The following is a 25,961-nucleotide window of genomic DNA, read 5'->3' as shown; positions in this document are numbered from 1 at the left end:
AAACTGGTAAGAGATGGGACTATTCAGAGATTTCCTGTCATCATTTGGACTTTTTTCAGTGGATAAAACTGTTTGCCCTTAACAATTTTCTACTTGTAGTCCCTTGAAGTAAAGAGTCAATTGCCTTAGACATAATTTTTATATATATTAAATTTTTATATATATATAAAAATATATATTATTATTTTATATATATATATAACTTAGATATAATTATATAGTCTTCTGATTTACCTTCTTTCTGGAGGCTAGTATGGTTTACATTCTGTTACATGCCAGTTAAATTCACAGTACTGCACTAATGTTAAGTGTAGGATTGGTTTGCTAATTGTGTGGATTTTTTTTTTTAGGGGGTGCTAGTATTATTCAGTGTCACATTCTTAATGATAAGAGGCATATATTAACCAAAGACACCAATAATAATGTGGCATATTGGGATGTACTGAAGGTGAGTATCTTTTTGTAATTAAATATAGGTTACTGGATTATATATCCCTTTATTTTTTATTGTAATTTGTGTGTGTTGTATATGTGTGTGTGTATAATAACCAGGATAGTAAATATATAAAGATTTAATTGCAGCCTAATTTTGGGGTGGATACTTTTTTATGTGAATATTAGATGAGAACGTAGTTTATCTTTTTAGTTACCTAGAATTTGAATGGAACCATGTTCTCTATTTAGTGTATTATAAAACTGTGTTATGCTGCCTTCCCTTAAAATGAATATGTCGGAGTCTGTCATCCTTGACACTATTGACATTTTAGGCCTGATAAGTCCTTGTTGTGGGTAGGAGAGGGGAGCGGGGTTTGTTCTGTGCATTGTAGAATGTTTAGGAACATCGCTTAGCCTGTACCCCGTAGATACAAGTAACCACCTTCATCCCCGCCTCCCACTTAATTTGTGACAACCAAAAACGTCTCTAGACGTTGCCAGATATTTGGGGGATGAAGGAAGAATAAGTATACAAAGTCACCCTTTGAGAAGATGACTAACGAGGTAGGACCATCAGGAAAGAGCCAGGTTGCTGTTAGGATGAAGAGGTGGAGGGAGCATTCTGTGATACAGTTCAAGATTGAGATGTACTGGGATTGGAAATGTTCTGTGGCACCAAGAAAAGTTCATGGCGTACTTTTGGGAAGCATACATATTTAGGGAATGAATAAGAAAGATTACAATGGTCAAGAAAGAGAAACTTAAAATTGCTGCCTATGTTATAGCTGTTGTCTGAAGGTAGCGTCACAATTCTCTTAAAGTGCTTAGAAATTGTTATTTATTCCTTGAAGATTTTTTTGCTTCCAGATACATGTGGTATATCAATTTCAGCAAAATTACAGTTTCCAAAAAAAGAACATTTTGTGTTTAATTTAAAACTTTAATAGGAGGTAGTTATTTGAGGGTAAATGCTTTAAGATAAAAATATTTGACCACATTCTTCTTAAAATGTATTTTAGAGTCCATATTATTTAGACAGATCTATAAAATTTTGAGTAGCTAAGTCAGAATCAAATCAGTAGACCACTTAATATTGATAATTATCTTACTTTCTTTTTGATGTACAGGCATGTAAAGTTGAAGATCTGGGTAAAGTGGATTTTGAAGATGAAATTAAGAAAAGATTTAAGATGGTATACGTACCAAATTGGTTCTCAGTAGACTTAAAAACTGGGGTAAGTTAGCAATTGATACTTGTGCAGTTTGGGGTAGTTGAAAATTTCTAATATAGCTCATAATCAAGTATTAATAGTTACACAGACCTACATTTAGGTGTGAAAGGAAAAAAATCTTATGCAGTTTTAATGCCTCTTTGTATCCCAATAGATTAAATTGTAGTTGCATTGAATCACATGAAACACATTTTGGTTCTGAATCTGTGGCTTCGCACTTCAGTCAAATAGTACAAATAAATAAGGGGGGTTTAGAGACTTATTTCAAGGATGTATTCAAATGGAATGCCACTAACAATTTTTTCTCTTGATAGATGTTGACAATTACTTTGGATGAGAGTGACTGTTTTGCTGCTTGGGTTTCTGCAAAAGATGCTGGCTTCAGCAGCCCCGATGGCTCAGATCCAAAGTGTGAGTTTGTGTCCTTCCTTCACTTCCTCCTTCCAAAACAGAAGGTGTATCTTTGCTGTTTTTTTTGCTATGTGTTCATCTTTTTTTTTTTTAAATAATATTTGGGGTTTAAAAAAATCATTTTTCAAGAAATCTATATATTCTCTCAAGACAGAAAAAGGGAAGTAGTCCTAATTCTGCTTCCTCCAGCCTACAGAGAGCCAACCCCTCAACTGTTTCCTTCTTCCCCAGTGCTCCTCTCTATACGTATATGGTTTATGGAAAAATGCAAAGAAATAGAGTCTGGGTCTCTTTTCTCTTCACTTAACTGTGTCCTTGTACATAATTAAAATTTGCCACGGTTATTTAGTAAATCTTGTGCGGGCCATCACTTTGTGTTTCTCTCTCTCTTTTAGTGTTTCTCTCTCTCTTTTAGTGTTTCTCTACCTGGATGTTGGAGCCTAAGGGTTCCACATAGAGCTCAAGTGGCCATACTTGGAGTCATAGTTGGGGGTGGGGTGGGGAAAGAAATCCATATATTCTCTCATATGGAAATGGAAAATACTATTCCATTTTAAATGTTTTGGGGATCTTTATTTTTCTCACAATCATGATTTACCTTTAACAATTAAATATGCAGCAAACTTTCTACCCTTAAACCACTCTGGAAATCTGTTCAGTTAAGAAAAGTGAAGCTGGAAAATAGTTTCCCCAATTTAAAAAAAAATGTATTGAAGTGTAATTGATATGTGCTAGTTTCAGATGTACAACATAATGATTCAGTATTTGTATATATTGCAAAATAATCACTACAGTAAGTCTAGTTAGCATTCATTACCATATATAGTTAGGAAAATTTTTTTTTCTTGATGAGAATTTTTATGATTTACTCTCTTAGCAACTTTCAAATATGCAATATAGTGTTATTAACTATGGTCACCCATGCTGTATATTACATCCCCCTGACTTATCTATTTTATAACTGAAAGTTTGTACCTTTTGACCCCCTTCACCCATTTTGCCAATCACCCTAGGCCCCATCTCTGGCAGACATCAATCTGGTCTCTATATCTATGAGCTTGAGTTTTTCTGGGTTTTTTTTTTTTTGCTTTTTTTGCTTTTAGATTCCACATATAAGTGAGATCATATGATACTTGTCTTTCTAACATCGACTTATTTCACTTAACATAGTACCTTTAAGGTTCATCCCTACTGTCACACATGGCAAGACTTCATTCTTTTTTATAAGTGAATAATATTTCTCTCTGTGTGTGACATTTTCTTTATCCATTCATCCATCAGTAGACAATAAGGTTGTTTCTAATATCTTGGTTATTATAAATTATGCTGCAGTGAACATGGAGGTGTATATAGTATTTTGAATTAGTGTTCTCATTTTCTTTAGATAAATACTCAGAAGTGGAATTACTAGATTATATGATAGTTTTATTTTTGAGGATCCACCATACTGTTTTCCACAGTGGCTGCACCAGTTTACATTCCCATCAACAGTGCAACAGATTCCCTTTTCTCCACATACTCTCCAACATTCGTTATTTCTTACCTCTTTGATAAAAGCCATTCTAACAGGTGTGAGGGAATATCTCATTGTGGTTTTGATTTGCGTTTCCCTGGTGATTAGTGATGTTGAGCATCTTTTCATGTACCTGTTGGCTATCTATCTGTTTGTCTTCTTTGGAAAAATGTCTATTCAGATCTTCTGCCTGTTTTTTAATTGGATTTGTAAGTTTTTTGCTATTGAGTTGTAGGAGTTCTTTATATATTTTGGATATTATAACCCTTCTTAGATAAATGATTTGCAAATATTTTCTCCCATTCAGTAAGCTGCCTTTTCATTTTCTTGATGATTTCCTTTGCTGTGCAGAAGCTTTTTAGTTTGATGTAGTCCTCCTTGTTTATTTTTGCCTTCATTGCTTTTGCCTTTGGTTTAAGATCCAAAAAAACCATTGTCAAGACCAATGTCAGCAAGCTTACCATCCACATTTTCTTCTAGGAGTTTTGTGGTTTCGGGTCTTACATCCAAGTCTTTAATTCATGTTGAGTTAATTTTTGTGTGCAGTGAGAAGAGACTTGTCTTCTTAAGAGTCTACTTTATTTTGTCAATTATGTCTTTGATCTGTATTCTAAGAATGTAGCATGTAGAAATACCTGATGTATATAAATGTAGTTTAGTGGCTTTATATGGAAATAGCTCTTTAAAGAATATAATTGCTATTTTTGTTTGTTCATTTTTAAATAATGACTACATCTGAACAACCAAATGGAATATATGTTTGCTCCATGTTATCACTGCTTTAAACATTCTAAGATAAAATTTAATAAACATAAAATCTCTGAAGTCTTTTAAACATCATTGGCATTGGGTTAAGAACGTAACATCAGAATACGTGAAACTTTTAGAGGGATGGTATAGCTTAAGTGGTAGAGAGCATGCTTAGCATGCACGAGGTCCTGGGTTCAATCCCTAGTACCTCCAGTAAAATAAATAAATAAATAAACCTAATTACACCCCCGCAAAAAAGAGTATGTGGAAACTTTTAATTTTTATTTCTTTCCCTCTATTTTTAGGTTAAAGCTAATAATTCTTTTTTCCATTCCTTTCCTTTTTTTAATAACTCTTTTGCAGTGAACTTAGGTGGACTTCTACTCCAGGCACTTCTAGAATATTGGCCTAGAACACATGTGAATCCAATGGACGAAGAAGAAAATGAAGTAAACCATGGTTCGTGTTTTTATATCACAATAATTGATTTAAAAATTACTTAGAAGTAATGTTTATTATTATCCTGAGAATGTTTAAAAAATTTTTAAGCATTTGCTAAGTGTGACATAGTATTTGTGGTGTTTCCAGTTTATTAAGCCCTCCCTTCCTAAAGTAAGAACTATACATCCAGTCTTGACTGAGATTCCAAGAGAGCTTTTAATTAGTGAGACTACACAGGACGTATAGAATAAACCTTGTGTATTCAGATGACCTTTGTCCTTAGAAGAAGGCAGCTTAGCCAGCTTATTCCAAAGGTGGACCTGCTGGATTTACCTCCAGGCTAGCTAACGAGCTGCATCAGAAAGCCATGATTTGTCCTTGTGTGGTCATACTTCACATTGGCCTGAAATGTAGATATCACCTACTCTATAATCTACCTGATGTTGGCTCTGAATGTTTCAAAAAATCAGATCCCCAACTCAGAATTGTCAGGGTAAGTAAATGAGTATGTATAAAGAATTCATGTCATTGAGGACATTCAAAAGCTGTGTGTACCACAGGCAGTGGCAGTACCTTTCTCTGGGCAGCAGAGGAGAATTTTGAACGTATGAGTTTGGCTCAGTTTGATTAAAGAACGGGGGGGAAAAAACTTAAAAGTTCAGAAGTCATATGTTACCTACAGCTGGTTGAAGAGTCCTTGAGTCCCACCCACCGAGGACTTATTCTGCTGAAGATTGATTGCCCACCTGTGACAGTGACAAGGACCTCCTGCCAGAGACTTTGTTCTGGCTGACTGATTCATCCATAATGATTTTTGTAGTTGAAATCTCTTTTGCAAGGATGACATGGCTCTTTGAAAGCCAGTCTCCTGATCTCAGAGAGAGAGCACTGACCCCTCCCATGATGGCTTTTCTTTTATGTCACCTGGCCCACCTCATTTCCCTTCAGAATTGTACTGCAGACTGTGAGCCAGAGAAACTCAATGGTAAGGTCTCTTCACAGAGGATTGAGAGGGCTAGATTCTGGTATGGGCTCTGCCATTTATCAGCTGTATAGCTATGGGCATGTCATTTCCTGTTCTTGGTTTGTTTTTCTCCATCTGTAACATGACAGGGTGCCCTCAGAGGCCCAAGTAGCCAATAGATTAAATAATCAAAAAACAGCACCTCTTGGATCCAGGCTTTGGTTCAGGGAATAAGGAAGAAGTCACGGGAAACCCCAAATCATCCTTAAAATCAAACTGCCGTAGTAAAGGCAGGGCAGGGCCCACCCAAGATCCCAGGCAGAGTTCAGGACACCACATGCTGTACCTGTCCAGTAATCTGCTACTCCTGCCCCGTACTCAGTGGATACTCAAGAGTTGCTTAGATTGTACTTGATGAGCTGCTCAAGTATTCAGAGTCCTGTAGTGAGTTGCAGGTGGGGGTAAAAAAGATAAATGGGCAAGGACCCCATCCTTCAGAGACTGGCTTTCCAGTTGGGCAAAGGGCCGCTTACATCAAGCATTGAGATGAGAGGGTTGGTGCTATGAGAGAGGTTCTGAGAGTGCTGTAGGAGGGATTTCAGACAGTGAGGTTGTTTCCAGATTCATTAGGGAAATGTGAACAAATTGGTGCTTGAGTTGGGGGGTCCCCTGCACTTGGTTCACGAGATTACAAAGGCAGCAGAGTGGAATGAAATCTACAGAACAGTAAAAATGAGATAATGACTGCTTTGAGATTTTTATTTTTTACTGACACCTCTGCCATTAGTTATGGCTGCCAGTAAACACAATTTTTTTTTTCTGGCACAAGAAACTTTTCTGAGCTTGGTATTTGATGCAACTCCCCCCACCGACCGCCCCAAAAGAAGCAGATCATCGTTTATAAAGAGGCTGCCCTAGACATCCCTGTGGCTGAAATGGTTATGTTTTTGTTTCAAATCTCAAACATTGATCTCTTCTATTAAAATCCTCTAAAATGTAGTCATTTCTTAAGAGGTACATCGCAAGTTACAGTATTTCTTATTTTCAGGAATTCAGCTTTTTTTTTTTTTTTTTTTTGGCCTTTGTTTCTGACTCTGGCTGACTTACAGGGCTTTTGATTTTAAAAATCTTGCAGTGGTTGAACTCTGTGGAAACAAAATATTTAGAATCTGTGTTTTTAGCACTAACTCTGGGTACTGACACCATCTGTACCTTTTCCTAGTAAATGGGGAGCAGGAGAACCGAGTTCAGAAGGGAAATGGCTATTTTCAAGTGCCCCCACACACCCCTGTGATCTTCGGTGAAGCTGGAGGTCGCACCCTGTTCAGGTATGGGTCATGAAGGCTAAGAATGCATCCTGTTTGCCAAGAAGTATTGATTCAAGCAGATGTTACACATTGTTTATCATCAACTTCTAGGGGTGTCAGGGGTTTGGAAGCATTTTTAGCTTCATGAAACAGTTAAGTGTCTGATGCTGTTGGGTCACATTCTAATTGAACCTTGCCTCAAAGCAGCTTCTTAGCAGTTACTGCAAGAAACTCATTTTTTCACAGCCAGCATAACTGCCAGGGTCAGGGAAAAGATAGAATCACCAGAAGTCCCCACCCACAGGACAGCATCAGAGTAGATAATTTCCCTCAGGCTGGGCCAGGTAAGATGGGTTGGGCTGCTCCTGGGAACTGTTGTGCCCAACGGTAGACCAGCCTGAGGTGCGAGGCAGTCCTTGTGAGGCCCTGCAGGCAAGAGCTGGACTGGCTTCCCGTCCAGGTTGCCAGCAGGGCCCAGGGAGAGTCATAGGGGAGAGCCTTCTAGAGTCGTCTATAGGGCCAGAAGTACGAAAAATGTTTGTCTTGCCCTTGAGGCCAGGATTCTCTTCCTTTATGGTGGTTTCCTGAGAGTGTGGTTACCAAAAATATCCTGACCCATTACGTGTGGAGGCCTGTGCTCTGCACTGTAGCACTGGCGGGCGACCTTTCTTGAGTGCTTTGCCTCCACCCAGGTTTCCTGTCATCACCCAGGGCCTCAGAGAGGCAGCTGCACTGTATGCCTGGCCTCAGAATCGGGGGCCTGGGTGTTAGGGCCTTGCTCGCTCTCTTAACACAGTGAGTCATTCTGCCTGGTTGTGCTTTGTTTCCTCAGCTGTCAGGTGGGGGTTATCCTAAATGAACTCTGTAAGGGTCCCTCCCTCCAATGTTGGCTGACAGTGACTTTGTTATCTGTGTTTGTGTCACTTACTACCTGATGAATTATGTTTAGGCTGCTCTGCCGAGACTCCGGGGGTGAGACTGAGTCCATGCTTCTTAATGAGACGGTGCCACAATGGGTAATTGACATCACTGTGGATGTAAGTGTCCTCCACTCCCATTTTGCCCTTTTATTTTTTTCCAAACCATGAAGAAAATTAAGAACTGCTTTAGACTGTTCTAGTTGGAGTTCTAGTTCTAATAAAAACTAGACTGCCAAGTGGAATCCTCTTCTGCTTCCCTGCAGTTCCAAAGTTGCAGAAAGTATTCATGATTATATTTATCTTTACTTTTAATCATATAAATAATATATGCTTATCAAAGAAAAAAAATAAGGTGAAATTCCCATCTCTTTCCCAATCACTCCTTCTATTCTACTCACTCCCTGTTCTCCCTAGAAGTAATAACTATTAATAGTTTAATATGTAGCTTCTAGTACCTTTTTCTATGCCTACACAAGCATATATTATTAATGTGTGTATATATGTGTGTGTGTATAGCTCATTTTATTTTGTACAAAATCTATTATATATAGATTTTTAATACATGTATTTAATAAGTATATAATATATATTATATTATGTATATTATACTGTTCTGCAACTTGGTTTTTTGGGGTTTTTTTTTTTTTCCACTTAAAAAACATCTTGAACTTTTTTTTCATGTTTGCATATGGATCATTCCTTTTTAATGACTGCATAGTATTCCATTGTATAAATGTACCATGATTTATTTAACCAGTTCCTATTAATGGACGTTTAGGTTGTATCCAATGTTTTCTATTACAAACAATGCTTCAGTGAACACCCTTGTACATATATCTTTGTGTACTTTTTAGGATAAATTCCTAGAAGTGGAATTGCTGGATCAAAGGGTATGCACATTTTAAATTTCGATAGATATTGCCAAATTGCCCTCCAGAAAGGCTGTATCAGTTTCCACTCTCACCAACAGTATATGAGTACCCAGTACCCCACACCCTCACCAACGCTGGATACTTAAAATCTTTGCTGAAAGATAGGCAGATATTATCTCATTGTTTTAATGTGTGTTTTGGGGTTGTTATTTTTGTGTGTGTGTAATGAGGTTAAGCACCTTTTCATATTGGCCATTTATATTTCTTTTGTGAATTGTCTGTATTCTTTACTCAGTTTTCTATTGGGTTATTTATCCTTCTTATTGATTTGTAGGAGTTCTTTGTATTGAATATTAACCCTTTGACTACTGTCCTGCCTCTCAATTGAATTTTTACTTTGTTTATAGTGTCTTTTGTCAGGCAAAATGTTTTCATTTTTTATATGACCAGATTGATCTTTTATGGCTCTGAGTTTCATGTCTTGCTTAGGTATTTCCTACTCCAAAGTAACAAAAATGTTCTCTTGTATTCTCTTCTAGTATATTTATGATAATGGTTTACATCTAGGTCTTTAATCTATTAGAATTCATTATGATTGGTGTAAAGTTGGATGCTAACTTTCTCCAAATGGATAGCCAGTGTGCCAACAGTTTACTGAATAATTTGCCCTTTTCCTTCTAATTAGAAATGCTGTCTTTATCATATACTAAATTTCTGTGTACACACGGGTCTGTTTCTAGACTCTCTTTTGTGCTGTTGACCTATCTTTTAAATTTCTAAAGCCATATGAAAAGAGATTTAATCTCTAGAACCTTCAGAAAATTTGTTTTCTGTCCCAGATACACCTCCAAGAACTTAAAACCAGTCTGACACCTGATGGATATTCTATAGTCTTCTCTAAGTCCTGAGTCGCCCATAAACCACTACTTCCTTTGAGTGTAAAACTCACCTAGGATGCATTGTTGACTTTAGGCCTGTGGCTTATTCCTCAGAGGAGACATTCAAAGACAGGATATGACGTGGAGGCTCAGAGGAGATTAACACCCAGAGAAAAGATGACCAGTTAATTTTATCCTTCATCTAACTATGTTGTTTACTTCATGGTAGACATCTAGGTGGTTGGTTGAAGTTTCTACTCTTGTTTAAACTTCAGACCTCACTCTGATGTCAGAGGGAAGAAAGTGGGAGAGGACTTGATTGGCCTTTTCAGTTTTGGATAATGGGCCTCACCAGTGTAGAGTATGGTTTTGCTCAAAAGTGAATGTTCTGGGTTTCTCTAAGACAATTACTTTTTTATTTGGGCATTTATTGTACAATGGAGATTTTTGGTTTGTATGGCTTAATAATCATTTAATTCATAAAGTTTGTTTCCCTTTAATACTTTGAATTGTTACTTGAGAATAGCGATGCTGCAATTTCATATTGACTGACAATGCATATAATTGTCTTTATGTTATCTTTTACTACAAAATGAAACATTATACTTTTCTGTTCTCTAAGGCTGATGTAGATAATTTGATAGCTTACTATAAATTTAATAGAAAGTCACTTTTAATTGTAAAATAACTGTTAACTTGTAAATCATATTTTCCTATTGACATCATTTTATTTTATCAGCTAATAGAAACTATTACACTTTTTTCACTTTAATATTTCAGAAAAATATGCCCAAATTCAACAAAATTCCTTTCTACCTCCAACCTCATGCATCTTCAGGAGCAAAAACCTTAAAAAAGTAAGTAAATGGAGTGTCATGTGATAACCTTGATCTAATTAATTACCAGAGAGATTTGTTTAAATTCCCTATAGTTGCTTTTATAGCAGAGGAGACAAGTACAAGATCTAAGGCTAAGTTCATAATATTGAAAGTTTATATAATTTAACCATTTACCAAGTACCTACTGTGGCTGGTTACAGATGTTCAAAATAAATAAGACATAGATTTTGTCTCTTGTCATAATGCGTAAGTTAGGACACAGTCTGTGTATAATAACTCTGTTTTTATGAATACTTAGAGAATGATGAGAGTAGGGAGAAAGAAATAAATTTTTGGCTGGTGCTTTCCAGAAAAGTTTTTTGAAGGACATGGAATTTGAACTAGACGTGTAAGGATGGATAGAACTTCAAAAGAGAAATATTCCAGGTCTAGAAAATGGTTTGATCGGGGATATGGAAGGAGGAGCATGCATAAGATAAGTTAGCGAGGACCTATGTAGCTGCAGCATAGGGTGGAGGGGTGGCCGAAAGGAAGGCAGTCAGAAAGGAAAGGAAAAGTTTCATTGATGTGTATCCCAGCAAGTAAAGTCAACCAGACTTGAAAACCTTCTGTTAGGGAAATGTACAAATGTATGCAAAAAAAGAGAATGGGAGAATGAACCCCCATTATCCCATCAAACAGCTTAAGTAATTATCAACATATGGCTAAACATTTTGTTTCATCTATACCTCTACCTACCTTCCCTCCCACTGAGCCCACCTACCTACACACACAAACACTCACATGCACACACGGGATTATTTTAAAGCAAATTCCAAGTATCACTTCAAATAGATTTAATGACTGAAGTTCAAGGTGGCTTTCCTGAGCTTGAGCTACTTTGTTAACTGATGTCAAAAAATAGGGAAGTAGGTTGAGGGGTAAGGAAGTTGCTGAATCTAGTTTTGGACATGTAGAGTTTGAGATGCCCTTGGGACATCCAGCTGGAGATGCCCAGCCAGCTTTTGGGTTTGTTGGTCTGGAGATCAAGCAGGCAGTTGAAACTGAAGGTCTTAGGTGTAGGAGAAAGCCCTGTGAGAAATGAGCACATGCATGATCGGAGCCTGGTAAGCACTGGGGGCTGCCTTCCCTTCCAGGAGCGTTTAGTTTGCCCGTGCTCTGGGAAAGTCTTTAAGGGAATAAAACCCAGAAGCCTATTCTGTATGTATATGTAGGGTTTAAGAATGTGTATTTAATCTCACTTAGTTGCACGTAACTTGTGTCTTAGGACACTATAGAAAACCTGTTGGCAGTTCTAATAATGGATTGAAGCAGTGACTGAGAACATTTAATGGTTTATGTTTCTGTGGTATGTTTTATCTTTATCAAATGTTAACACCAAAGAATATGGAAAAGATAGTATCCAGTGATTTCCTGATATCACAATCTGCCCTTGCTTTTTACAGAGACAGACTTTCTGCTAGTGACATGCTTCAAGTCCGGAAAGTAATGGAACATGTCTATGAGAAAATCATCAATTTGGATAATGAGTCTCAAACCACTAGCTCTTCTAATAATGAAAAACCAGGAGAACAGGAAAAAGAAGAGGATATTGCTGTGTTGGCAGAGGAGAAAATTGAACTTCTGTGCCAGGATCAGGTAAGTGGACTTGAGGACACTGCCCCATTTTTTCCAGCGCTGGTTCTCAGAATTTCATCATGTAGTGGGATTGTGGTCTCCAAGTCTGTTGCCTATGGGGGGTTTCTGCTTTTAGAGAGACTATAAGGAGCACTGGGTCTTTCCCACCCATTTGTGAGGCCCCTTCTTGAGGGGCTCTTCAGCCCACCATAAAGCTTCTATTTACCCCAGGGCAGTTTTCAGGAAAGGGACATGGAGATTTCAGTGTACACACAGACCATTGTGGATGTGCTGGTGACATTTTTTGCCTGACAAGAAAAACGCATGCTCGTCTTGATTTGCAGAACAGTGTCTGCCGTGTTAGTTTTGAAGATCTGAAGTGGTGGTGGGTGGAGTAGTGGTGGAGATGTTGTAAATGAGGATGCATTCAGTGCATTTCTTCAGAGGAATGGCTGAACACGGTGTGTCTGGCTTAGCCACACAAGCTGCACGTCTCACTGCACCCAGGTTCATGCCTGAGTGCAAGGCAGCTGTGTCAACAGGAACAGGCCACCAGGCATAGGTGAGGAGAGTGCCAGAGTTAACAATAACTGTTGGCTCTTAGATACCTTTTTTATTATTTATTTTTTGCTAATCAGGTTTTGGATCCAAATATGGACCTTCGAACAGTGAAACACTTCATATGGAAGAGTGGTGGTGACCTCACCCTCCATTACCGTCAGAAGTCCACGTGAAGGGTGGGCAAACACTTCTGGCTATTCATTTACTGACCTTCCTCTATGGCCCCAAGAGTAGTCCTAGGAAGCCCACTGAGCCCCAGCGGGAACAAGACTTCTAACGGCCGTTGTGATATGGACCGAGATTCTTTTTAATTGAAGTGACTAATCGAGATGTAATATAGAAACCAGTCTCCATGTGTAGATTAAGCTGTCCCCAGGAAGGCAGAGTGCCCGAGCAGACTGTGTCTTGTGATGTACAGAGAACTGACGACAGGCCAGGACAGACTTTGCTTCCTCCTTTTGTTTCAAAGGACCTTATCTTGATCTGTTAGCACTTGTTAGAGACACACTGGTAGGGCCACATCTATCACTGTGTTTCAACTCTGAACCCATACACTCTAGCTTTTCTAAGAGTACATTCCATTCATGCAGTATCTATGAAGGCTTTTTCCAAGTTTGTCATTAAAAAAAAAAGTTGTTTTTGCCGTTTAAGACAGTTATTTTTAATAGGAATTTACTGCTGCACAATTCTAGAGCCAGCCCATTTAATAATAAATGATTATTGTTGGGCTTCTTTTTAATATTGTATCTCAGATATGTTCTTGTAGGAAGACCCGTTGGAATTCCAGGTGCGGGATCGTAGCACTTGGACTGCCAGACTAGAGCACGCCCAGCGATGCCGCCCCCAACAGTGCCCAGGCTGTGGCAGCCACAGGGAGGTGCGGCTGTGTGACTCCTTCCTCCACTGTGTCGTTTTATTTATGGGCAGAGTCAGGTGACATCACAGGCTCTTGCTCTGGTGAGCAGCTTGATACCATCCAAACTTAAGACCATGGTGAAATTTTAATTTCATTGAAATGCTACCTAATATTTATGGTGTCAGACTGAAAGGATTTCATAGTGGGTTGATTTGATATTCATATTCTGAAAGTGTACATGTTTATTTTTTCCAGTTTTATATGCAGGTTTTTGTTGTTGTTGTACCTGTATCCAGATTTCTTTTCACTGTTCTTTCTAACAATCTAAAGCTTTCATAGAATCATTTGGATCTTGTACAGAATATAACTTATTGGGTATAAACACTTCAACTTTTGGCAGAAAAAAATACTTTGGATTCTCCCCAAGGTCATTTGTATTTGGGAGAGAACAATGGCCCACCCCCGTAAAACTACATAAGACAAGCCTCCTGTATGAAGCCAGAAGCACAAGTGCCTTCAGAGGGCAGTTTATTCCAGACCAGTTGCCTCCCCAGCTTGTGTGCAGCCTGTCCCTACAACAGCAGGGACTGGGGAAGGAGGGGGTGGGGCAGGCTTTCCCTTTTCTACATCTTCACAGGTTCAGCTGGAGGCAGCTGACCTGGGTCCAGACCTTACTATTTGAGATACTCTGATCCGCACAACCGTAGAGACAGGGTTCCCTCACTGCTGGTCAGCCTCCTTTGGAAAGTGGACAAGTCATTGCCTCCAGCACTTCGATGAAGTGAGCAAAGACACACCACATTTCCAGTGAGTCTTTCTCCCTTACGCAGAGAGCAACCGGCTTCTTTTTTTAAAAATACTTTCTATCTGTTGAATACAACAGTGTACTTTTGGTGCACATTTTTTAGCAATAGTTGTGAACTAATGGCAAAAAAGAAAAAAAAAAAAAAAAAACCTCATTTACCAGCCCTGAGTTGTGTTTGCATGAGGGGCCCTTGGGCTGAAGGAATGGGTCTGGCCGGGCCATGCTGCCTGTGTGCTGATCCTGAGGGTGGCCACGCTCCCTTTCTGTCATAGGTCTGTCCCCCAAGCATGGTTGTGATTTTTTTTGTTGTTGTTCCAGTCAAACCAGTAATAGTTTCCAGAAAATCTGACAGTCTGCAATGCCAAAAGGGTAAAAATCTGTATTTCACAGTTGTATAGAATAAAGGCTTTAGTTAAAATATTTCAGAGTGTAGTACACATTTATTTATTTTTTCATTTGTCATTTTCCTTCATAGCAGGTTACAGAGAAAGTAAGAAACTTCTGGTTTACCCTGGAAATAATTAGCATTGGTATCCATTTTATCCCCCAATTTAGGGAAGGGCGGGTGTAAAAGTGAGGGAGGAAAGAACCAGGTCTCTTGGGGGAGAGTGACTCTAGGTCAGTGAAGGGAAGCTGGCCTCAGAACAGTCCCGTGGTGATTCCATTCTGCTTCCTGGATTCCTGCAGGCAGACACCGGGCTCCCAGACAATCCAGGAACCAGGCTCCGGCACTGGCTTGGACACAATGCCTCTCTGTTCTGCAGGCTTATCAGCTGCTCTGGTAGACTTGACAAAGGCTTGCTTTTTAAATGCAGTCACAGTGCTAGAAACTTGAAGTGTTGGCTAATTTGGTGCCCTCCTTCCATATACTTGGTCTTTGCCCCCCACAGCAGTCCTTGTCCTATGAGCCTAACAGAGCTCTGAATTCCCTGTAAGTGTAGATATTCCAAAACAACTGGTAAAGTTGGGACATTTGACTGGGCCAAGGCTAGAAGGCAAGGCCAAGGGCAGCTTTCATGGTAATCAGCAAGGGGTGTGGGAAGGTGAGGGACTCTAGCCAAAGAGGAGAGGACTTTGGTGAGGGGCCATCCTTGGTTGGAGCCTCCTCTTCCTGCAGGAACCAGGCAGAGCAGAAGACCCAACCTAATCTTAGCTTTCCGCAGCACTGGAGGTGAAGGGAAAGGCTTCCCATTGCTGTGGGAAAGTGCTTTCACCCACTCTTGTCCAGGCCCTGCGTCCCCTTTGGGGTAGGAGTTCTTTGTAAAGAGGCCCTGTCAGGAGGACTGGCTTTGAGCGTCTGCTTAGGATGGGGAACTTAAGTTTGTAACTTTTATTCACCACTGGGGCTGGCTGGCTGACTTGTATATTTAGAAGAGATGGTTACAACCAAGTTTGGGAGCAGACAGGAATCACAGCTGGGGATACTAGGTCTGAGGGATGCAAGCCCTGGGGAAGAAGCAGCATTGCAGTCCAGGCGCAGGTGAGTCTCTGCTAAAGGGCCTAGAATTTCCAGCCCTCCTCCCTCAGGAGACGTTGGCAAGTTTTCTTCTCCAACCGCAACTGGAATCTGCAGTCAGCCTGAGCCAACTGTGCAGTGTAGCGGAGGGATGGGGCCACAGAGGTTCCCAGGGCTTGGGGGTGCCTTCCATTACAGCTCAGGCTGGCTGAGCTACGCAGGAAGAATCAAGGCAAGCCCTACAAAGCAACCAGGCAAACACCCCACACCAACCCCTTCCTCCCTTACCCCATCTTCACACCTGGTCCAGCCTGGACTCTGCCACCTCCCATGCAGCCGTAGTGACCAGAGCAGGAGCAAGCACTGGACCTGAGGGTCCATGGCCAAAAGATGCCCTTCCTCAAGGCCCTCTTTTACTCTCCCACTGAGGCTCCATGCCCCACCCAAGCACAAAGAATCCTTTCCTACCCTAGCTCCTGGAAAACTAACTTACTCTGGGAGTTTCTCCCAGCCCCCTAGCACCCCAAAAGCACTTGTTTGAGATTCTCAAACAAGTGCCCAATACCCCAAAGCCAGGACCATCAGGCAAAATAATGCTGGAAGGTCATCTGCTGGAGACCAGTAGAGTCTGAGTGGACACAAACCCCCTGCCAGCAGCAGCCCCTGCACGGCCTCGGAGCCGCAGCCTGGGGAGCTTAACGCAGGGGGCTGGGCCGCACAGTGTGGCCCGAGCTGCTTCCCTGCTGCCAGGCCTCATGAAATGCCATCAAAGCCCACCGTGTCACAGTGCAGGGTTTCATTGAGGGGTGGAGAGCTGGGCCTGGCTGGCTGCCCCCTCAGCCTCTGCCACAGAATCTGGGCTCCCTGTGCGTGCGGGCTCCTCCTCAGCCTGAGCTTCGAGCAGCTCGGCAGACAGCCCGTCTTCTGGTGAGGCTGCAGAGGTGAGGCTGTCGGGAAGTGTCAGCTGAGGCAGGTGGTCCGGCGGCACCTGGGCGCCTGGGCTGTCTGGGAAGGAGACCTCAAACTCTGACCCAGACCATGTGGCCTCACCTGAAACACACAGGGTGGGGCTGAGGAGGCCTGCAGAACAGGGCCAGTGTGGCCTGGGCCAGTAACCCCACTGCAGCTCCCACCCCTGGCATTGATGGGGGGTGGGAGAGCTAGTGTACAGATGCCTTGATGTAGCTGTATTCCACCGCAGGCCCGTCTCTAACCCCACTGAGAGTCAGGGCAGCCTTCCCCACAACCCGGGGTCCTTCCCAGAAGGTTTCAGAAGGTGCCGGCCACTCACCGCCATGCTCGTGAGAACCGCTGCTGGAGCAGACGTCCTCCGGGCCTGAGGCTGAGACCGCTGTGGAGGTCAGCTCTGTGGAGGAGGGCAGGCTGGGCCAGACGCTGGTGTTGCTGCTGTCCAAGAGGGAGATGCCCGACACGTCCAGGAAGCCTAGGGGAGGGGGCGCAGTTCTCTGCCAGCACAAATCCCTCACCGTGGGAAGGCCAGCACCCTGCACTCTGCCCTGCTCCCGGGGCATCAGGGGACTGTAATCTCCTCAGCCCGTGGCAATGCCCCCACACAACCCCAGAGGTTCCCCACTGCCCGTTTCTGAGGAAACAAAGAGGCTGGGTATCATGGGGATAGCCCAATGGCAGAGGGCCCAGACCCCACTCTGTGCCCAGTGTGCTGTGTGACCTTAAGCAGGCTGCCTCTCTTGTCTGGATGGCAGTCTCCCCATCCATACACTGGTCAGATCATCTGCAACCATCTTGGCAGGTAAGAGATAGGAGGGCTCAGCGGATCCGGCCAAGTCCAGCCCTGAGCCCAGGGCCCCTCAGCCTCCTCTCGGCCTGCTCAGTACCTGGGTCCATGACTCTCTGCACTGGAGGCGGAGGCTGGAGAGGAATCTCCATGGAACGTGCAAGATCGCCAAGGTCTAGAGCACCATGGCTGGGACTCTCAGGCCCAGGAAGCTGTTCCTCCGTGGAGGAACCAGGTGCCTGCAGTAGGGCCTGCGGGGAGCCAGGGGAAAAGAGGAACAGGAGGGGCCAATCGAGACAGTGTAGTCTCACGTCACCCCCAGCCCACACCCACCCCAGAGCACCACTCAGCTGGAGGGAGCACACAGCCGTGGTGTTGCTTCCTCTACAATGGGTGTGAAATCAGGCAAGAGGGGCCTGGCTGACCTCCCATGTGGTGCTGATACAGTTGGGGGCACTCTGTCCACTCTATTGAACAGCCCCAGGGGCCCACAGGAAGAGTCCATGCCTGGGGAGCAGTCCTCCGGTACCCTCCGTGCAGACCCCAGGCACCAGCCCAGTGCTCAGGGGGGACTTAAGGGACCTGTTCAACAGCCATGACCAGGCTGAGACCTGGCCAGACAGACCACCCCTGAACACCCAGACCCTGGCCCAACTTTACCAAAGACACGGAGGCAGAGAACAAGGCTCTGCCCACCTCTGAAACTCAGTTTCCCACTCGTGAAATGAAAATAACAACCAGCACCTCACCAGTGCCCTCATCTCCAGACCCAAGTGGCAGGAGAACCAAAGTAGGTTTCAGCTGTCCCAGGAGGGGTATATCTGCTCCCACTGGTTCCCATAAGCAGCTGGGCCTCCCAAGGGCTCCAAAGACAGGCCCCTGGTGAGGCAGCCTCCAGAGTCTTCTCTCTTCCCAGCTGTAGGCTCCTCTGCCCAGATGAAGCTCCCTCTTCCCCCAGCTGGCAGGTGCTCCCCATGTACCTCTACGTAGTCACCCTGCTTGGAGCCTGCCTCCAGGCCAGGAGGGGCAGGAGAGTCCTGCGGGGTGGGTCCAGGTGGTGGGGTCCCAGGTGGTTGGGTCCCAGGTGGTTGGGTCCCAGGTGGCGGGGCACCAGGTGGTGGGGCACCAGTTGGCTTCTTGTGGTAGCTTGGGGGCTGGGTTGGGATCCGGTGCAGATACCCGTAGCCAATACCGCACCCCAGACTGCCAAAGGCCAGAAAACATTCGCTCCAGGGGCTTGTCCTACAGCCCTTCCTATCTCTGCCACCCCAACCCACTAGCAGTGAGGGGCCTCCCAGACCACCAGTCAACCTCAGGACCCCTGGGCCCAGGACCCAGCCCTCCACCCCTACTGTGGGATTCAAGGTCCATGCCCAATGGCCAGGCCCACCACAGCCCCACCAGGGCCCCACCCTGCAGCCCTCCAACCCCAGGAAGTACCTGCCCTCTCCACCCCAAGCTGCATTGGGAGTGACAGTCACCTCCCGGCAGGAGTCAGGACTCGGAGTTATAAATCATCAGCTTCAAGGGCTTCCCCTCGTGGGACTCAATGAGCGAGAAGAAGTCCTCAGACTACAACAGACACATGGCGCCTGAGCCCTGCTCCCGACACTGGGGTTGGAAGCCTCAGCAAAACAAGACAGTTCTCATAGACAGTACCCATCTCTCCATGCCCCATCCAAGGGGCCAGGGACTGAGGGGGCCAGCCACAGGTTCCTCACCTCCTGGAGGATCTGGTCTGAGCCAATCACATAGTCTGTGTAGGGGCGCAGGCCAGCAAGGGAGGCAGGTGAAGAGGGTTCCACATCCTGAGGAAAGAATCAAGAACAATTAAATCATCAGCCTTGCTGGGGGAACAGGGGCTGGGGGAGCTGCCTCCCCAGGTGGTAAATAAGACACCTGTCCTCTGTCCCTAGGCCAGGATCTCAAACTCTGACTCTCCCACTAGCGCGTAATTCCTCAGCCTCCCCCAGGTCCACAGCCTGTCCAGCAGAGGGCAGCACTGTGTCATGGTGCTGAGCTCCGGACTCGACCTGGCGCAAACTCCAGCTTTCACCAGCTGCTCGCTGGGGTGCTGTGGACACTTAACCCCTCAGCCTCCGTTTCCCCACAACTATAAGTGGGATACATAGTACTTACTCACAGGGTTGCTGAGAAGATTAAAAAAATATATGTATATATGTCCAGAATGAAAGCCACACCTTGGCCCACAGTAAGTACCCAACTGCATTGCTGTTACTGCCGCAGGCATATGGCTGAAGACCCCCAGGTGAGGCTGGAGGCGAGGACAGTGAGAAGTGGGTACGAGGATTGCCTTCTCCCTTGGGAAGCTCCACCACTCCCAGTCTCCCAGGGAAATGTAAAGGGATTTACATCATCACTCCCACTGCACTCATGGACAAATTGAGGCAGGCTGAAAAGGCTGAGAAGTCTCTGGCAAGAAGTCAGCGAGCAATAGTGAGGGCTAGAAACCAAATCAATTTCCAGCTCAGGGCATCCTCTGTTCACCAAGCCTTGGGACTGACCATTCGAGAACTTAGGGGACCATCAGTGAATGTGCGATGAACAGACACTAACAGACACATCTGGGACAACCCAGTCATGGAGCTTCATTAAGGTTCAGGCCCCAGGCACCAGCCCAGTGCCCAAAGGTGCTCTCGGGGGACCTGCCCAAAGAACCATGATACTGGTCTACCATAGAATATACCAGAAAGCACACTACAGATAAAGACTCCTAGCAGCAGTAGCAGCATTCTGGCAGCACAAGCATGCTTCCAGGAGGTGGCACCCCCACCATCCAAAAGAAGAAACCAAGCTCTAGAGGGCAAGAAATGGCCCAGAGTCACAGGGCAAACAAGAAGCAGCGTGCACTGTTCAGGGGACAGTGAGTTGTCCTCTCTGGGACACTGGAGCAGGTGAGACCACACCTGCCCCTCCCAACCCTCTTAACAGACCTGTTGGCTGTTGGCCTCTCCCAGGTGCCACCCCGCCCCACCCCCACGTGCCCCGCCCCCACTCACCAGCACGTGCCACACGTGCTCGCTGGCCCTGCGGAAGCTGCAGAAGCGCACGCTGGCGCCCAGCAGGCCCTGGCCGCCCCACATGTTGCTGGGCACCACCTCCACCTCGCGCACCTTCATAGTCTTCATGTTGAACACCTCCAGCTTCACGGGCTTCTCCACGTTGGCCTTCAGCAGGGCCTTGAGCGTGTCATTCTCCTTGTTCTGCAGGGGCAGCGGGGCTGACTCCGGGGCACCCCCGCACCCAGCCAGGCCCCCCAGACGAGTGTGGGTCTGAGATGGGGTGAGGATGTTGGTGGCCAGCTGCCCCTGCAGGGCCTGATGCAGGGCTGGGCCGGGGCAGTGGCTGGGCCCCGGGTCCACAGGTCGGGCCTGGGCCTGTGGCCACTGTGACCCCCAGCACCCCTAAGCCCTGCTAAACCTTCCTCCCTCAGTCCCCTGCCAGAAAACACAACATAACCCAAGAGCCCCTGGGTCTAGAGCACTGAGGCACTGCCCGTCTCAGAGTCCCCACACCTCTCAGGCCCCTCTTGGCAGGCCACATAGGCCTTGCAGCCAGTTCCAAGAGTCCATCTGCCTCCAGTCCACTCCCAAGGGCCCAGGAGCTGAGCTCCAGGCCGGACCCCAGTCAGGCTCAGTGATGCCCTGGGAGAAGGGGACATGGGGCTCGGCCTCCCTCCAGCAGAAAAGGGTGCTGGGGCCCCCTGAGGGACAGAAGGAGACACATGCACACACACAAGCAAAGCAGAGGCAGGACAGGGGCTCCTCACCAGCCGCAAGTGCCCGATGGTGATGATGAAGTCGAAGTAGGGCTCCAGGCCTGCCTGCTGGGCAGGGGAGTTCTCCTGCACCTGCAACGGGCAGAGGCCACAGTCACTGCACCCAGCCCAAGACTCTCCCAGGAGCCCCCAGCCCTCAAATTCTAGACATACATTGGCATACATCTAGACACATACACTGGCATGAACTGTTCTGAGGAGGCCACGTGTGGGTGTGGTCAAAGTTCACTCCATCCTCTCACTACCTTCCCTGGCACAAGTTTTCCTCTTTTGGAAAATGACTCTTTCCTGAACCTGTTCCACAGACCATGCTTCCAGAGATGCCTCCAAGGACAGCCCAGGGCAGTAGGCCACACAGAGACAGGGCAACGCAGATACTCCCCCGGGGGGCTGGTCAGGGGCCGCTAGAAAGCCAGAGGGGTTGACCAGAAAGCTTTAGATGAGGACAGGAAGGGAGTACCCCAATGGACAGAACCAGGGCTGTGCCCAGAAAGACCGAATGGGGAAGGCAGCCTGGGGCCAGATCCCAGAGGGCCCCAGACCCTGTGGTAACAGATTCAAGCTCAGGCCTGCAGGTGATGGGAGCTATTGAGGCGGGGAGGCTAAGGAAAGCAGACCCCAGGGTCTGGAATGAGTCTGAGCCACGGAGCTTGCAGCCCGGAAGTAGCGCCAAGTCCCCCTCACAATCTAACCTCATCCTACACAGGACGGCTCCTCCAGGAGCCATTCCTGGCCCAAGGGTGCTCTCTGCCCTGCCCTCAACTCCCAAACTCACTGCTATCTCCAAAAGCACAACAACCAGGCTTGTAGCCATGGTGGAACTCCATCTCAAAGGCCCCATTCACAGAGCCCTGCTCAGACAATGTGGTCTTTATCCTCAGGTCTGGACTGAAGGTGGGCCCCACACCCTCAGGCCTTTGGCTGTGAGCATTTGATGCCCTGCCGGTCAGGTCTCAGCCAGGCCCCGGCCCACAGGGCACAGGGCTCATGTGGCCTCAGGTTCTGGATGCCTCCTTGAGGGGAAGGGCCCATGGCTTCTGCCAACCACCAGCCCCTCCAGTCTTGGAGTCCCCAGACAGAAGGAGAGGCCAATTTGCCCCTGGAATCGGGACTCCTTCTAGCAGTGTCAGCAACAGAGCCCCTCCCTGCCATCTCCAGAAGCTGTCACGGCTTCCACTGAGAATGAGTTCAAAAACCAACTCCAGCCCTAGGTGGCCTGGCCCGGAGGGCAGCTGCTCAGAGCCTGCCCTGTCTCTTCCAGGGAAGCCGGGATGAGGTGTCTTTTGAAAATCAGAGGACAGTTAATCAGAGAAAGCTAGCAGGGAGACGCTCCCTGCTAGCTCTCTACCCTCCTCAGTGCCGTGTGTCAGTCACCCTGTCATTAATGAGGCCCAGAAGCTCGGAGTCCAGAGCACATGCCCGGCCCTCTCCCAGCCCATCCAGCGCCTCTGCCTACCCTCTCCTGTGGCCTAGTCCTCGGTCTGGCCCTACTCCACTACTCTTGTCGTGGGCCTTGTCATCGCCCACTCTTGTCTCCACAGCAGAAATCACCTATGCCACTGCCTCCTTGCACACACAGGCCTGCAACCAGCACCGCCCTCTGTCTGGCTATCCCATGGGGGCTCCCATTACACCCAACCCCGCAGCCCCACAACACATGCTGCTTTCATAGCACTCCCCTAGAGTTCCCCATCAGGGCACCTGATTAACAAGGACAGCAGCTTACACTTCCTGAGGGTTGGCTGGGCGCCAGAGCCTGCACCACCTGCTTCTTCTGTCATTTTACCCTCTCACTAACCCCAACAGACACAGGAGGAAAAGTACTCAGTTATTCAACAACAATCTGACCCCAGGAAATATGATCCAGAGCCTGCTCCTGCCCACAGCCCCCAGGAACAGCCGTTTCCTGGTGAATCCTCCACTGTTCTAAGTTTGCTGAGGGAAGGGACGTCGCCAGCATGCCTGGGACACAGTGGGAACGCCAATATTTACAGAAGGCAGCACACGTGTTCTTTGGTTTTTAAAAACGTTAAGTAGGTAATGTCATACTTCCACTTAAAACCTTCCAATGACTCCACATCTTGGAATAAAATCTTAAATCCTCAGAACAGCACGCAAGGCCCAACACAACCTGGCCTCGTCCTTTACCACTCTCCTCAGAGGGGCCACGCCATCTAAGCACACCAGCCCCACGTCCCTGCTTCTCCTCAAGCACAGAAAACACAGTTGCACCTCAGGGCCTCCCTCTGCCCAGTATGCTCTTCCCCCAAATATCTGTACTGTCCACTCCTTTCTTCCTTGCAATGTGTCTGTTCAAATGTTACTTGATCAGAGGCCTTTCCTGACCCCTCTATCCAAAACAGCACCCACTCATCACTCTGGATTCCCCCTACCTGCTTTATTTTTCTCCCTAGCAATGATCACCACCTACCATATATTTCTATTTCTTGTCTGCCTCCCTTTCCTCCCTGCCAGCATCCAAATGAGAATAGGGACAGTGTCTGTTCTGTTCACTGCTTTATCTCCGGGGCCTAGAACGCTGCCCACCACCGAGTATGTGCTCAAAAATCACTGTTCTGTGAACGAAGACCTCCAATCCCTCAATCTCTCCTCTCTGTCCCCCTCCAACAGGCCCTTCCTGTCTTCACTCCCACCATGGTCCCCAAGCCTTGTCAATATCCTCAATTTGCCTTCCTGGAAAACATTCTCCGCCGCATGCATTCCCCTGTCCACCTTTGCTGTCTGGTGCCTCTCCATGATGTCCACTAGGGAAAGTCCATCACGGAGCACAAATCCTGTCACCTCTGGGTTCTGAAGCCATCCTGGCTTTCCTTTTAGAAAACCCCTTCTTTAGCTCCTCAGCCTCCATCTCCTGGTTGGTAACAGAGCCTCCCATCACAATACAGAGACCACTCAACAGCCAGGCACCAAATTGACAGCCTATCTATGCCCATCTCTGCAGCCATCCACCATGCAAAAGAGAAAAAGGAGTCCTGGCTCTAGGGGCAGAGACCTTCCAGCCCCTCTCATCTACGTTATAGCCCCTCCTTCTCAGCAGTACAAAGCACCCCAAATCTCCATCTGGACGCAGGCCCCTCTCCTCACCTTCGTACTCTAGGAACCCACTGCATCTCCACTTTCCCCGGGATTGCTCACCTAGACCTCTCTGTGGCGACACCGAGGGCACATTCTCAGCCGCAGACCTTTACCGCGCTTCTCCTCAATGTTCCACCTAGGGACCCTCCCCTTGCTGCAAACTCTCTTTCCGAACCCTCTATCGCACTCTCTTGGCTCTCCTGCTCCCATTTTCTCTGGATGGTTCTCCCTGATCCTCTACCTCACCCCAGCGGATGGCACCACCATTTGATCCCCCAGCCATTACTCTTCCCCATACCCATCTCCAGATGCTATCGACCTCACGATGAGCGGGATACGCGCCAGCGGGCTCCCCTAAAAGGTGGCGTCCACTTGGCTACCCCGACCCCCTGGATCCAAGGCCGGGACTTGAGCGTTGTCGGCTCTCTCCCCAGGCCCAGTGCGGAGCGCGGTGCACAGCAGGCGATCATAAATGTGACTCAAGTGCATAAAGGCGTATCGACTGGACCTGGTGCACTCACTCTTCACCCTGGGATAAGTGCCATTCCGGGGCGGCCCAACCTGACCAGGAAACGCTCCGCTTCCTGCAGAGCTGGCACTCGGGGCTGGCACCGGGCCGACAGCGGCCACAGACGGGCCGGGGCCCAGAAGTGCCGCGGGACCGCCTCTCGCCCGTGGCTTCCACTGGAAAGTGGCACCACCGTCTCCCCCGGCGGCCGCACTAGGGCCGGGACCCCGCCACTGTCGCCCCCCCGCCGGCAATCGGGAGTCCCAGCTCGTCGGTGCCGGCGCCAGGCCAAGGTCACTGGCGCCGCGGGGACGACTCACCCCGTGCAGGTGGAAGCCCTCGGCACCGCCCGCAGGCTGCTCGGCACTGGCGCCCAGCCCCATGGTCACCGCCGGCTCCGGCACCTGTGCCCGGGACCGCGGCGCCTAGCGGGGAGGCCGACCCAGCGCCACCAGCGCGGACTCGCCCTCTCGGCGCTCGATTACCCTCGCCTTGTCACGTGAGCGCATGGCCACGCCCACCCTTTACAGAGACGCTCTGGACAGCTGGTGGCAGTTCCGTTTCCAAGGACGCGCGCGCCTCCAACTTCCGGCCGCGAGAGGCGTGCCCAGGACCCTAACTTGGGAATCCCGCTCCGCGCGGCACCACCAGACCTAGACTCGGACGAGCCGGGACGCCCGGAGATGGGCAGCAATGACTCCTCCCTTATGGTGCGTGGCCCAGGCACTGCCCAGCTGCTCCCTCCGGGACTCTTCGACCCTGTCCGGTGACCCCCGCGCCCTGCAGCTCTCCTGCCACCACTCTGACCGCTCCTGCTGTCCCCTCTGCCCGCCTTTTGCTGTCCCCGGCCGCTGCAAGCGGTCTTGGTCCCTTCTCGCCTCACTCTCCCTGGCAATTGCATCCTCTCTAGTGTTCTGTGTGCACCCTGAGCCCCCAGTCGTCATC

The 25,961-nt window shown here is 47.0% G+C and overlaps 3 protein-coding genes across 4 annotated transcripts in view; 2 read left to right on the top strand and 1 right to left on the bottom strand.

Annotated features, from left to right (window-relative positions):
- Positions 1-14,821, top strand: part of WDR48 (WD repeat domain 48) — a 38,351-nt gene extending 23,530 nt beyond the window's left edge. The window contains exons 11-20 of one of the 2 annotated variants that reach the window (XM_032459185.1): positions 351-448; positions 1,563-1,670; positions 1,982-2,078; positions 4,705-4,800; positions 6,969-7,074; positions 8,003-8,090; positions 8,828-8,863; positions 10,504-10,580; positions 12,008-12,200; positions 12,818-14,819. In XM_032459185.1, coding sequence (XP_032315076.1) covers positions 351-448; positions 1,563-1,670; positions 1,982-2,078; positions 4,705-4,800; positions 6,969-7,074; positions 8,003-8,090; positions 8,828-8,863; positions 10,504-10,580; positions 12,008-12,200; positions 12,818-12,913 — 995 coding nt within the window. In that variant the 3' untranslated portion in view covers positions 12,914-14,819. Of the gene's footprint in view, positions 1-350; positions 449-1,562; positions 1,671-1,981; positions 2,079-4,704; positions 4,801-6,968; positions 7,075-8,002; positions 8,091-8,827; positions 8,864-10,503; positions 10,581-12,007; positions 12,201-12,817 lie in introns of both variants that reach the window. The other variant, XM_032459186.1, reaches the window with a different exon arrangement.
- GORASP1 (golgi reassembly stacking protein 1) lies at positions 14,822-25,545 on the bottom strand. The gene is given in 10 exon segments (XM_032459191.1): positions 14,822-16,907; positions 17,149-17,301; positions 17,714-17,864; positions 18,594-18,816; positions 19,054-19,109; positions 19,111-19,185; positions 19,335-19,421; positions 20,634-20,837; positions 21,404-21,484; positions 25,337-25,545. Coding segments are annotated over 10 exon segments (1,347 nt in total). The 5' UTR covers positions 25,400-25,545; the 3' UTR covers positions 14,822-16,653.
- Positions 25,546-25,699: 154 nt separating this feature from the next.
- TTC21A (tetratricopeptide repeat domain 21A) overlaps positions 25,700-25,961 on the top strand; it is a 31,248-nt gene continuing 30,986 nt past the window's right edge. Inside the window, 1 exon segment of the mRNA XM_014552507.2 lies at positions 25,700-25,726. Within this exon segment, the coding sequence (XP_014407993.2) occupies positions 25,700-25,726 (27 nt within the window).

Source organism: Camelus ferus, chromosome 17 (assembly GCF_009834535.1).
Source record: "Camelus ferus isolate YT-003-E chromosome 17, BCGSAC_Cfer_1.0, whole genome shotgun sequence".
NCBI lineage: Eukaryota > Metazoa > Chordata > Mammalia > Artiodactyla > Camelidae > Camelus > Camelus ferus.
The sequence above is the reverse complement of the archived record's forward strand: the minus strand, read 5'-3'. Positions and strand labels throughout refer to the sequence as shown.